Genomic DNA, 13,978 nt, shown 5'->3' with positions numbered 1-13,978 from the left:
ACAGAGACAACCGGCGCCTTTTACCTTACGTGGCGGGGCGGGCAGAGTCTGTCAGAGCTCCTGTGTACCCCCAGCTGCTCCCAGGGGGCCCCCGTGTCAGACATGGAGCCCACACTTCATAGGAGAAGTACACTTCTGGAGCCCACGTCTGGGGGGTAGAGGATGCGATACAAAGGGAGCCCCCCTCCCTGCCGCAGGCCGGGGCATCACTGGGATGCCTTCCGTGGAAAGCCTCTGCCAACAACCTGCTGGCCCCCTCTGCATCTGGACCTGGACGTTGGACCCCTTTTTGTCTATCCAGGGACTCTCTATCACCCGGATGATAAAGGTACATGCTCAGGTATCTTAGCTGCAAGAGGAAGCGCGATCAGAAAATTCAGACGAAACGAGAGTGGAAGGAGGGAGAAAGGACAGAAGCCCCTAGGCACGAGGGCAGACCAGACCGGAGCAGAGAGGTCTCCAGCCCTCCCTCCCCGCCACACAAGCACTACCTTTGTGGCTCCAGCTGGGGTCGGAATAAAACGCAGCCACCATGCCCTTCTGTTTCCCTCCGCCTGGGGCGAAAGGGGAGCCCATGACCAGATCAGGCTCGCCGTCTCCGTTCAGGTCTGCGGCCACGAGCGTCCAGCCCAAGTTACAGTACGTGTCCTGCAGGGGAAGCCGGAGAGCACATCCCGTTCAGAGGCGGACGGCCGGAGGCGGCAAAGTCTGGCCCGCAGGACTGGCCGCGAGGGGATCCCCGTACCCGGCAGGAGATGGTGACGTTAGGGCTGGAAGACATTCCTCCTCGTCTGGAACCGAAGTAGACGTACACCGCACCCTAGGTGAAGGCAAGCCATGGGGCGGTCAGAGGCAGGGCTGGTGACCCGGGAAACTCAGGTCGCAGCAGAAGAGACAGGGTGACGAGGATCTAAATCCCCCCGAGCCCATGGCCAGGGCTCAGCAACAGACAGAAACCGGTCCTGTGTGTGTGCCGCTGGGCTGAGGTGGTTTTTACAACTGCCACTTGCATCAGCATTGAAGTCCCCAATGCTGAAACGGTCACTCCTGTCCTTGCCCGCCGTGCACACTAGCTCAGTGCACCAGCTGGACAACCGCTTGCCTCCCTGCGCGAGGCCTTCCCTGACCCGGCCCACGATTACTCGAAACATGCCATGTGGCCAGCGTCCACAGCAGACGCATGTGCACCATCAGGCTCTGTCCCAAACCAGCTCCTGTCTTGTAACTTGCTGGCCTCTGTCCTCCCTCGGGAAGCATCTATGTTCCACCACGAGCCAAGGGCAGGGAAGACCATGATAAATAAGACACACTCTGTCCTCCCGAAAAGCGGCCCATGGACAGTGACACCACGGCATGGAAGGTACTAGAGTAGGGGTGGAGGCTGCAGTGTGAGGACAGGCAAGTGTGACCTAGACCAGAGACTGCCGACAGCGGGTGCCGTGTTGCTCCTAAAGGAAAAAGGCAAGAAGACCTTCCAGGGGGAGGGATCCTCTGAGCCATGTCCTCGAGTGAGGGGGCCTGTGGGCCCAGAGACGACAGATGGCTCACAGTCTAGGAGCGCAGAGTGAGGACATGGGCACAAAGGCGAGCTTGTGGCAGGCAGAGAGTGATAAAGGGCCTCTGACCTTTGGGGTCACACAGGATCTGAAGCCGGTGCCCTACCGTGTGCGGGGTACACACAGACGAGAGCCTGTGCTGCAGGAAACAGGGACCAGGGAGGTCACCGCTCTGCTGTGATGACGGGGCTCTCGAGGGCCTGGAACCCCCATCCCCTCACTACCACTCAGTAGCCTGTGGGGGAGGGGAAGGAGTACAATTTCTGGGGTCACCAGGAAATGCAGGAGGCCAAGTGGAGGCCAGGGAGGAAGTAGGCACTGCCAGGCAACCCAAGGTCACGTCAAGGACCCCAACTGGGGGCCCGAGATCATCTCCCCACAAATGCCGGCCCGGCACATCCGGCTGCCTGCTGTTCATGGAGGCTCCACCCGGCCCCGGCCTGCCCCTCCCCGACGCCCCCTCTCCCCCGGCAGCGGCAGCCTTACCGTGTAGGCAAGCTTCTCGGAGCCCACCGATGGCGCACCCACGGCCAGGTCCAGCACGCCGTCCTTGTTGAAGTCCAGCACGGCCAAGGCCGAGCCAAACCGACCTGAGGGCTGAAGGGGCACCAGTGACCTCCGGGCTGAGCCACAGCCTTCAGAAGAGCACGCGACTCCCTGGGAGTCCAGGGGACCCGGGCACCCGACCCAGAAGCCGAGGGCCAAGGGCCAAGTCCGCAGCGACTGGAACACATCTGCACCCGCCCGCTGGGTGGCTCGGCCCCAACAAGGTTTCGGGCACGTCTGTCTGCTTGGAGGGGAAGACCAGGTGCCAGAAAGAAAAGGGTCCGTTCTCACAAGTTCTAGGTTTTTCGAAAATGGTCCCCCACGAAGGGCCAGACTCCCTTTGGAAAGTGTCCAAAATGAGAACCCCATACACCAGCAAGCACGGCCACCACATTCGGAACGTTCTAGAACCACCCCGTGCAACGTGGGGGCCACCAGCTAAACGCGGCTGGATTAGCTGAAGTCGCGTTAAACCAACAACTCAGCTCTTCGGTTGCGCTGGGTCCTCAAAGCCCCCGCGGCCCACGGCCCTCCGACGGGACGGCACAGCCGCAGAGCGGTCCCGTCGGGCAGAGAATTCTGTGGACGCCGCGCTTGGCCCGACCCGCACGGGGCAGGTCCGTTTATTATCCCCGCTCGCGCGGTTACAGATGGGAAACCCAGCCCGGGCGGGGACCCTTCCTTCTGAGGTGGGTTTTCTCCGTCCTCCATCTCCTGCTCTCTAGAATCGGCCTCGACCGAAAGCCACTCACTCGGTCCTCCTGATCTTTCACAACGGAGAGAACAAAGAACGGTCTTGCACAAGTGGAGGTTTGCCCCACTCGCGCACACACGCCCCAGAACCCGCAGCAGTTGCGGATTGGCCAATCGTGCCGCGCCTCTGTGCGATGGCCTCTACGGAGACTGTCCCCTCCCGCGAGGCGGGAACCTGATAAACCAGAAAGGGCTGCTCCGGCCACAAGGCAAGAAGGGGCACCGGCCAGCTGAGGCCAGCCTCGTTTCGTCATCGCAGCTGCACCCCAGGGCCTCCCCCGGGTTAACCCGTGGTTCCTCGACAGGCACAGGATCTCCTCCTTCCTCCATCGGGGCCACAGCCGGGCTAAGCACAGGCCACGGCTAAGGACAGGGCGCTACCCTGGCCCACGCCTTCAGCCGGCCACTGGCCACGTTACCCACGGTCCTTGGGAGGAGAGAGCACAGAGCTGCCGCCTCCTGGTCCCCGTCTGAGGGAGCGGACCACCCTCAGACAGCGGCTGCCTCCTCCCTCCTGGGCTGCAGGAGCCCAGAGGATTAGGTTTTACCCAACAGTCCGACAGGGGCTTGGCTTCGAGGAGCAGGGGCGCCTGGGGGCCCAGTCGGTTGAGTGGTCCCAGGGTCCTGGGATCGAGCCTCACACTGGGCTCCCTGTTCGGCCTGGAGCCTGCTTCTCCCGCTGCCTGCCGCTCCCCTGCCTGTGCGTTCTCGCTCTCTCTCGCTCTCTCTCTCTAGTAAATAAATAAAAATCTTAAGAAAAAAAAAAAAAAAAGGAGCACCTGGAATGGGTAGACTTATTTTGGAATGTTCTCATGTGGTGGCAGATTCCAGAAAACACTGCCCCTCCTAGACGGTGGAACGTCACATGTGGCTGCCAGCGGAGGATCGCCTGTCGGACTCAGGGCTCCCCCGGCCCGTCGGTAACCCCGTACCTCCCGTGGGTCGGGGCCTGTGCACGCAGGTCGTCTCGCTTTGTCCTCGCAGCATGAACTCCACAGCAAAAGCTTTAGCGGTTTCCCCGCAGCAGAACCACCATCTGACCCGCAGTCCAGCGTGCCGTGCCCTGCTGCTTGCTCCCGGAACACGCCGTCCCACCAAGGCCCCCGCGCTCGCCTGTCACCGGTCACAAGGCGCCTGCCCTCCCTCCTGCCCTTGTGAGGACTAACGCCAGTCACTCCCGACGAAACCCTTCCAGGTCCGTGGTGCGCCGGGAGGCCCTGACCCTGACCCCACGCCGAGCATTCCTCCCACGGTCGCTGTGGGGTTTTCCTGGGGACGCGTCACCACTTGAAACCGGGGAATGAAATCTGAGTGAGGTCTGGGGTTCGGGCAAGAGTCACGCACCTGTGTCGGTTTCTTAATTCCGACACGTTGCCACCAAGGTTACGTGAGCCGTTACCTTAGGGGAAACTGAGGGGAGGGCGTTTGGGAACTCTGTTCCAGTGAGGACAGGAGGAGGCTTTTAAACAGGACAGGCGTCCACAGAGGGAGGCCACCAGCATGGCTGCTCCTGTCATCCTCGGCACTGGCCGCTTGCTCTGAGGAGCGCAGCGCACTGACGCGAGAAGGGGGACTTGGGGACAGACGCCTCACCTGGAAACCCTCCAGCGTCACGTGGGCCTCCTTGTCGAGATCCAGGTCGATGGGGGGCAGCCCCAGCTCGTTGCCGTAGAGGAGGTACACGCGGCCGACCTGGGGGTGGCCGGGGCGGCTGTAGCCGGGGGCGCCCACCACCAGGTCCCCGTGCCCATCCTGGTTGAGGTCAGCCGAGGTCAGTGCCCTGGGGGAGGGAGAGAGAGGCCCACCCCGTGTCTGCAGAGAGCCATGCTCCCCGCAGACGGTCGCCTGCTTCTCTCTAGAGCCCACGGCTTGAGCTCCCGCTTGTTGAGTTCTCCCCCCCGCGTGACCGTGGAGAACACCCCTCCTGCCGCTATCTTGTCTTTGGGATTGGGTCTTGCTCTCCAAGAAACACAACAGCAGCAACACTGGACACGTTAAGGGCTCTGGGCATTTCTGAACTGTATGACCCGAGCAGGAGAAAAGCATCTTCACGAAGCATCACGTTCTGTGCAAACCCACAGCCACCACGCAGGACCCTGGGCTCCCAGGGGACAGACAGGAAGTCTGCTTTCGGGCGGGGCAGGAAACAAACGGAAGAGAAAGGAGCCCGAGACCCACGTGCGTTAAGCACCCCGTGGCACTGCTGCCACGGCTGCCCGGGGTTCCTTGTACTGTGAAGAGATGAAATGCTGAACGTATTTTGTGGTTGTTTCTAAGTGCGGGTCGATGACCTACCGGTTAGAGAGCAAAGGTTCAAATGTCTTTGTTGGGGCAGCTAGAAGGACCAGAAATCACGTACTTACTCTAGTTCTTATGGCCACAGAAGCAACCAGAGATAAAAGAGGAAAGTCGTTTCTAGAGGGGCTACCACCTGGTGAGAGGGACCGGACCGTTCCCCGGCTCCCGGGGCTGGACGCTGGGGAGGGACCTCTGCACACCCCTACCCGGGCCCAGCCAGAGACCGTCTTCGGATGTGTCAGGAAGAAGAGCCACCATGCACGGGGACGGGCCAATAAACACAGCATCCGCCTGCCATCACCTGTGCTGGGGCTGAATGCGTCAGGGGCCCAAAAAAGATGGCCTGTCAGCGAACTGCTCCCAGGGAAACAATGTCATTTCAACCTAGGAAGTGTGGCTGAAAAAACAGGTTTCCCCAAAACCTCCATATCCTTGGGCTCCGTTTGGGTTGATTGTGAAAATCTGAGAACTCCCCAACGTTCCACTTCTACAATTATTGGGGGGGTGGGGTGCTAGGCTTTTCTCACATGAAGCGAAGCTACCCTGATCACCGTACTAGCGGCTTATCCGCTTCTGGTGTCATGCCATTCCCCAGAGTCTGTAACATCACGTCTTTAGAACATCGAAGCTTTGCGATCATTCCATGACACCGCATCATGGTAATTTTCAGTAAAGAGAAAGCTCCCTGCACTTAAACCCATCCTGACCCACTTTAAGGAGGCAGTTTCATCTTAAAGTAACTTGGCCGCTATGTTATGTTTTTGTTGAGGAGCTGACTGGGATTTAAGGCACCAACAGGTGCCACCGAAACCATCTGTCAAATGACTGAACTTCGTACCGACACCAGCTTTCAGGAGTGGGAGAAAGTCACACCTACCAGCCGAGTCTTGTGTAGGGAAAAGACAGGAAGTAAGATGCCAAGGGGCTGGACACATGCTTGTAGGACTGCTGGGAGCTGCCCGTGAACATTGTCCGAATGTTCCTTTCCAAAGCCTGGTACATAAAAGTAAGGGAATCCTGGAAACACAAAAACATTATAGATAAAAGACACGTGGCATCGTCAACAAAACTAATATTTCCCATCAAAAGTATTAGACTTTCTAAAGGAAACCCATTTGGACCAGAACTAAAAAATAAAGCCTCGGGACGCCTGGGTGGCTCAGTGGGTTAAGCCGCTGCCTTCGGCTCAGGTCATGATCCTGGGGTCCTGGGATCGAGTCCCGCATCGGGCTCCTTGCTCGGCAGGGAGCCTGCTTCCTCCTCTCTCTCTGCCTGCCTCTCTGCCTGCTTGTGTGTACTCTCTCTCTCTGACAAATAAATAAAATCTTTAAAAAAAAAAATAAAAAAAATAAAGCCTCGATTCCTATCACAAAGTAAGATCTCGGATGCCTGAGTGGCTCATTGGATTAAGCCTCTGCCTTTGGCTCAAGTCATCTCAGGGTCCTGGGATCGAGCCCCGCATCGGGCTCCTTGCTCGGCGGGGAGTCTGCTTCTCCTCTGCCTGCCTCTCCCGCTGCTTGTGCTTGCTTGCTCTCATGTGCTCTAACAAATAAATAAATTAAATATTTAAAAAAAAAAAGAGATCAATCCCTTGGGATGAGCAGTTAGGGAGGGAAATCATGACCCCCTGTGCTGGGAGGGTGGGTGGTTATGACCCTCACAGCCGTGCCAGCATGGTAACGGAGAACAAGCTGGGCCTTTACCTGGACCAAAGTCAAGAGAGTCTACAGGAACCCGCAGAACATAATCAGATCAATGTAATGAATCAAAATGGCTTAAACGTTAATTTAATCTAGAACTAGTGCGAAGGTCCTGAGTCAGTCTCATAGAACTAGTGCTGCCCCCACCCTCATACCCCCTGCGCCCAGCTCGCTCATCCAGGAAGCATTTATGCAGCTCCTACTATGTGCCAGGTGCTAGGACAGGCCTGGCCCTCCCCTGCAGGACTCCCCCTTTCACGGAGGACACAGATCCAAGGAACTACAGGACAACACAGTACGTGCCGTGGTAGGGCCCCAGGTCACGACGGGCTACAGAACGCGCAGAGCCCATGCAAAATGAAAACACGGAGCCCCAGGCTCGGAAGTTACTAAGAATTTTTTCTAAAGATTTCATTCATTTATTTGAGAGAGAGACAGTGTGAGCAGGGAGGGGTGGGAGGGAGGAAGGGTCGGAGGCAGACCCCACCCTGAGCGCAGAACCCCATGCGGGGCTCGATCCCACGATGCGAAGACAATGACCTGAGTCCAAACCCAGAGTCTGACGCTCAACTGACTGAGCCTCCCAGGCACTGCCAAGTTATTAAGGAATTTACGGCAGCAAGAGCAAGAGCATTAGCCCAAGTGTGGGGCCCTTCTCAGGGCGATGACTGCTGGCACACCCACACAGCAGCCTGCTCGGCCGGACCAACTCCCAGAGGCCCCAGGGAGACGGTGTCCTATGACCCTTCTCCAGACGTTAAGAGCCTTCACAGTCCTACGCCTGCTTCCCTTCCCAGACCTCTCCCACCTGCTGCCTCGGATCCCAGTCTTGTTTTCCAGGCAACCAAGTCTACTCGCATCTCCAAATATCCCCAAACTTCCCCAAGAGATAAACGCTCACTGATGAAATACTACCTACTGTTCAGGGCCTAATGCAAATGCCACCTCTGCCGTGAAGCCTTCTCTGATTGACCACAAAGCTGTTAAGCTTTATCTTACAGGCAAAGGACTCCCCACCCATGTGTTACTTGCATTCTATTCACATATGATCATTTGTGTATGTATCACCCCAATTAGACAGATTTGCTAAAGGTCAGAGTCCATTTCCCTTTCATCTGAAACCCCCAGTCGAGTGTCTGACTCTTAATCGGTGATCGCGCGGCCGGATTTCACCCGCAGCATCCCCGTGGGGGCTCTGCGCAGTCCGCCTACCATGCTGCTGACACAGCTGGCCTAAGGACAAAGCAGGACTGGCCCAGGTGCCCCGGGGCCACCTCGGGCTCCACCGGCCTCGCCCAAGGCCGCGTAGGTCCAGACCCACATCTCAGAACATCTCTGGAAAAAACCCAGGTTTGGCAGCCAAAGACGTTTGTGGCCTGACTCTGGCACAGGCGACTCCCAGTGAATGAGAAGAGCCAGTGAGTCTACAGGACGAGATCCCGGGGGCAGCATGTCCCTGTCCCCCCACTCCCTGGACACAGAAGATTCTTACCGAGGTCCACGAATCCACGCTAAAGAACACACCTCTTTTGGTGTGGTTGATGTTTTTCCTGACATCTTTACTTAGGGAAACAGTCAAATTCCTATGGAAATCATTTTTCTGTACTCGTGAACTGCTGAAAAGTGAGAACAAACAAAATGGGTCAGACTGAAGAACGGCGGGCCCCCCAGTAATGGCATTGAAGGTTACGTCAGGTCGATCACAGCTCAGAGACCGTAACATTCAAGTTTCTGGGAGCTCAAAGAGAAACACCTTCATGGGACATTGCATGGAGTTTTAGTCCAATGTTTCCAAGGTGTAAAAGCCTATCCTTACCAAAAATACTTCCCAGAGCCCCAAAGTCCTATTGCATTAAAAAGTGTGATTTCGGGGCACCTGGGTGGCTCAGTGGTTAAGCCTCTGCCTTCGGCTCAGGTCATGATCTCAGGGTCCTGGGATGGAGCCCCGCATCGGGCTCTCTGTTCAGCGGGGAGCCTGCTTCCCCCTCTCTCTCTGCCTGTCTCTCTGACTGCTTGTGATCTGCCAAATAAATAAATAAAATCTTCTTTTAAAGTGTGATTTCTTCTAGATTACTACACACAAAACAAAGAAAACAAAACAAAAACAAAGGCATTTCAGTATTTCACACACGTGGTCACAAAATAGCATGTAGCTCTTTGGGATACTGGTGTGCGGGTACGGACTTCCGACGTGCTAGAATGAATCCTACATTAAAAGTATATTTTCAAATTTGTGCATTCTAATGAGACTACAAACCAGGTGCCTGGAGGAGCCCGACAGGCTTCCCCAGTGACTGAAGCGAAGCCCCCACAGCGGGAGTGAGCGAAGGGGATGTGTGTCAAGCAGCCAGCGGAGGGACCCTGACAGTCAGGGGACTGAGAGCCCCATGTAAACACACTCAAGTCAGTCAGAGGAAGGAGGGAGGGAGGGAAGGAAGGAAGGAGGGAGGGAAAGAGGGAAGGAAGGAGGGAGGGAAGGAGGGAAAGAGGGAAGGGAAAAGAAAGGAAGAAAGGAAGAAAGGGATGGGGCTCCTGGGTGGCTCAGTGGGTTAAGCCTCTGCCTTCGGCTCAGGTCATGATCTCAGGATTCTGGGATCGAGCCCCGCATTGGGCTCTCTGCTCAGCAGGGAGCCTGCTTCCTCCTCTCTCTCTCTCTCTGCCTGCCTCTCTGCCTACTGTGATCTCTGTTAAATAAATAAATAAAGTCTTAAAAAAAATTAAAAAAAAAAAAAAAGAAAGGAAGATAGGGAAAGGAAGGGGCTTAAGGGAACCTGCCTGTCTTCTGTTCTCCTGAAGCTCGATGCTCTGACCTTAGGACCCTTCACCACTAGGACTGCAAGAGCGTCTAACCCTCGCTCACCCTGAAGTATCTCGGCCAAAACACTGCTCGTTCACCGAGAGCTCCCCTTAGGACGCGCCACTGCACGTCCCTTTCCCTCCTAACACCTGAGAGCATCAGGAGCTCTGCTCGGCGCCCACGCACCCACCGGGACGCAGCCCCAGCACGGCAGGAACACGCTCTGTCCTGCTCTCGACGAGCCCTCGGTGCCCACATCGGCTCCTGGCAGAGACGGCGCAGGAAACGCTGCTGTATCGGTATTTATTGTCTGAATCCAGCTTTTAGGCGCCTGCAGCTGGCACACGACCCCCGCAGGAATCCCACCTCTCAGGATACAAGTCAGGCTTCTGGCCCTGTGCCTCAGCAACGGCCTGAAAACCCCCTCCTCATCCCATCGCATCGACCGGGACTCTCTCAGGGTGGAATCTGGGTAAAAGTTACGCATCATAACAATAATGAGTAATAATACTATAATAATAATAATAATAATAGTAATAATAATAATGTAATAATACTATTAATACTATTAAATGCCATTTTTGTTGGTAAGCGAGCACCTTACCGCTGCGCTCTTTACCTCCATTCCTGCACACCAGCAAGGTCGTGATTCTGGGAATCTGCACATGTTCTTTCTTTTTCTTTTTTTAAAGATTTTATTTATTCCCTGAGCAGGGAGCCCGACGCAGGGCTGGATCCCAGGACCCTGAGATCATAACCTGAGCAGAGGGCAGATGCTTAACCGACTGATTCCCCAGGTGCCCCGAGATGTCCTTTCTCTAGGAAGGTTCTGGAATCCACTTACCCCTGGCTGCTGGCTGGTTGGCCGCCGCACGGCCCACCTGCCCGGACGCATGTGATGAACAGAGGGTTCTCGGGCAGGCTGCAGTGGCTGGGGAGAGAGGCAAAGGAATCAGGCATTTTCTTACCTCCCTGGCAAGCATCAGTCTTACTGAGAATCACGGCGCACGTCACACTGTCTCTGGCTGTGAAGGGTCCGGGGCTCACTGCAGAGCCAGACGCGGCAGGTGAGGAGCTCGGGTCCTAACTGATGATGGCCCATGACTGCAGGTAGCAGGATGGTACACAGGCGGCCCCACGCTTGGGTCAGCCGGACTCACAGCTGCCCCCCGCCCCTGCCCAGCAGCCCCAGGCTGACGTGAACCGCCCGGAAGTTCAAGACGGACAGAAACGGATTCCTAACTGCGCCCCTCTCTGCCCGATCATGCCCATTTCTGCTCAAATAGGTCTTAGTCTCTCAAACTCATTCCTTTAAAAACAAAGATTTGTGAATGGACAAGGCCACCGAGAGTACATAAGGTGAACTTTCCTCGCCTCTGGAAAAAGCACTAAGGGAGGGCGGACTCCACTAGAAGAGTGGACAGTGATCGCGGAGGGAGGCTGGGCAGCGTGGAGCCCACCCCATGGGGGCAAGGAGTTCAGAAAATGAGGTCAGGAGAGGCTGAAGGCAAACTTCTGTCAAAATCTTTCTTGGGGCCAGCTTCAAGCTTAGGAAAAGTTTCTTCCTCAAATTCCCACCAGGATTAGGATGGGAATTCCTCAGACTCCACCACCAGGATCCAGACGGCAGCCTTGCAATAAATAAGAGCACTACAGTTACGGGTAATCTTTGTTGTTGTTCTTGTTAAGATTTTACTTATTTATCTGATAGGGAGAGAGAGCAGGAGAGCACAAGCAGGGGGAGCTGCAGGTAGAGGGGGAAGCAGGCTCCCCACTGAGCAGGGAGCCCAACATGGGGCTCGATCCCAGGACCCTGAGATCATGGCCTGAGCCGAAGGCAGAGGCTTCACTGACTGAGCCACCCAGGCGCCCCTGTGAATTATCTCTGAGTTATGTAGAGCTCCGGCTGGGAATGTGACCACTATTCTTTCACTGTTTCTTTAGGAAGACACAATAGGAGTTTCAAGCAACACATTGCTTTGGAAGATAATTATCAGGTAACAAATGCTTATAACATGAAACTATGTACACTATTTCTTTCCCTCATGAATCTGTGTCCTCTTTCTTTGGAGCTTTCTCCAAAGTTCCCATTCAGTTCCACAAATGCTGACGAATCTTCCTCTGTGTAAAGATGCAGCCAATTCATGGAATTTTCCGCCTTGACAAGTTAGAACAGACATCGAGAGACAAAAACAGTTCCCCAATTAAAGAGTAACGTCTAGCTGCCTGTAGCTATTTGGACGGCCTAACCGAAACGAACACTAGTGCTGTTCTCCACTCGAGGATCGTGACCTACGGGCTGGAGACAGCGAGTACGAGCCCCTCACGCTCACGTGACCAATGCAGATTTCACTTCCTTCCGTAATAACAACACCCGCATCAACACACTTCAAGTGCCACCTACACGCTGACCCGTTTACCTGAGTGACCTCGCGTGCTCCTCCCGACAACCCCGTGACAGACGACTGTTACTGTCCCCATTTCACAGAGGAGAACTCAAAGCTTAGGGAGGTTCAGCTACTTGCTCAGAATAACTCAGCAGTGAGAGGCAGGTCCTGCAAATTCTGAGACTCCTCCCGTAGTGTCGTGTGCGCTTAAAATCCTGGCCACAGGGGCGCCTGGGTGGCTCAGTGGGTTAAGCCGCTGCCTTCGGCTCAGGTCAATGATCCCAGGTCCTGGGTTCAAGCCCCACATCGGGCTTTCTGCTCAGCAGGGTGCCTGCTTCCTCCTCTCTCTCTGCCTGCCTCTCTGCCTACTTGTGATTTCTCTCTGTCAAATAAATAAATAAAATCTTAAAAAAAAAAAAAAAAAATCCTGGCCACAGGAGGAGAGCCTGGGGATGTCACAGGAGGCTTATTTCACTGCTAAAAAAATAGTATTTATATGGGACTCTTTCCTGTTTACCAACGGTTTAAAACAGGTTTAACACTCACGGCCTAATACCGACTTGATCATGCAAGGCGATTTTGTTTCAGATCCCGGCATGCAGTTATGGTTAACAGCCTCTGTGTACTGGCGGATGTTTTCAAGGCTGAAGAACATCATCCCACACACAATATCCTGAAGCCACTCGGATCTACGTCCCTCCGATTTAGAGCCCCAGCCCTGTGCCCCTCGACCTGGAAGAGCCGCCTGGTGCAGACGCAGCCCGACAACCTCTCCCACTCCACGGCTGCTGCTCGGGCTTCACACCCTGCCCTTTCCTGCACAGGGTGCTGCCTCCACGGCTCCCTCTCCAGACCCGCCTCCCAAGCCCACTCAGTGCCGGGGCAGGTTGCATACTTAGGAGAGGCTGGGACGTCGTGAGACCTTTTCATCTGATCAGGTGGAAACCTGAGAGCAGCACCAGGAGAGGGAGGGACGGGGCAGGAGTGGCCGGCGGGAGAAGTGGGCCAGTGTCTCACCTGGTCCCGTTCTCCAGCATGAAGCTCGTCAGACGGTAGATATTAGTGGACCAAAACGCCATGTCATCCAGTCCCCCCAGGAAATACTCTTGGAATTGTTCCACCAAAAATGGAGACTTTCTGGAGTACGTCGGATAAAGCTATGGCACACAAAAAAAGAAAACTTATCAGTAAGTGTTTTTTCTGGTATCTTTATAATCCTTTAAATGAAGGTTCTGAAGAATGAAGCCTTTCTTTACCTTGGAAATAGCTAATATCTCTCCGTACCTGCAACATGAACAAAAATTGTGCCTGTTGAGTGAGGTTTGGACAAAGAAGGGAAGCAAGTCAACAACAGGCCCCATCCACAGGTGTCTGCTCTCACGCGACTGCCTTCGGAGAAAGCAGAAATCCAGAAATCCAACTCGGGAAACTAAAACGTCGAAACGCGCACTAAGGAAGTCACACTAAGCTCAGCTACAAATTTTCCTCTGGGTCACACCTACATTTCCAAGAACTGAAGGTATGAACAGTCAATAATTGCACTTCTGGTGATGACTTCTCGGCCATAGAGTTGCTTGTAAATTTCCAGCAGATCTTCAACAGGCACGTACCTGAGAAAAGCATTGGAATAAAATAAGATTCTGAAATTAAAGGGAATATCGGCGGCAAAAGCATTGACCATTTACTGCATGATTGTTCCATGCCAGGCACTATGCAAGGGGCCCTCCATGGACTCTGTATTTAATGCTACCCACAAGCCACAAGAATGCGGCTGGTACTGCCACATTCCCAGCAGACATCAGTGTGAACTACAGCGCAGGACGCGAACCAACAACGGACACCCCAATCCGACAGTCGAAGGTGCACTCAAAGATCGGAAACTAGCTCTGAAATAGAAAATGAATGTTTCGTCTTGTGAATTCACAGTTCAAGGAACAATAT

The 13,978-nt window shown here is 54.9% G+C and overlaps 1 protein-coding gene across 1 annotated transcript in view; it reads right to left on the bottom strand.

Moving 5' to 3' along the window:
* The window catches only part of LOC111138612 (glycosylphosphatidylinositol specific phospholipase D1), a 55,621-nt gene that overhangs the window by 7,817 nt on the left and 33,826 nt on the right, over positions 1-13,978 (bottom strand). Inside the window, exons 8-17 of the mRNA XM_022490624.1 lie at positions 13,540-13,647; positions 13,294-13,321; positions 13,055-13,194; positions 10,495-10,581; positions 8,346-8,466; positions 6,031-6,170; positions 4,449-4,635; positions 2,043-2,153; positions 746-820; positions 492-648 (exon numbers count right to left, since the gene is read on the bottom strand). Of these exons, the coding sequence (XP_022346332.1) occupies positions 492-648; positions 746-820; positions 2,043-2,153; positions 4,449-4,635; positions 6,031-6,170; positions 8,346-8,466; positions 10,495-10,581; positions 13,055-13,194; positions 13,294-13,321; positions 13,540-13,647 (1,154 nt within the window). The remainder of the gene's footprint in view (positions 1-491; positions 649-745; positions 821-2,042; positions 2,154-4,448; positions 4,636-6,030; positions 6,171-8,345; positions 8,467-10,494; positions 10,582-13,054; positions 13,195-13,293; positions 13,322-13,539; positions 13,648-13,978) is intronic.

Source organism: Enhydra lutris, unplaced genomic scaffold, assembly GCF_002288905.1.
Source record: "Enhydra lutris kenyoni isolate GAN:26980312 unplaced genomic scaffold, ASM228890v2 scaffoldscaffold93, whole genome shotgun sequence".
NCBI lineage: Eukaryota > Metazoa > Chordata > Mammalia > Carnivora > Mustelidae > Enhydra > Enhydra lutris.
Note: the sequence above shows the minus strand (reverse complement) of the source record. Positions and strands in the feature narration are given on the sequence as shown.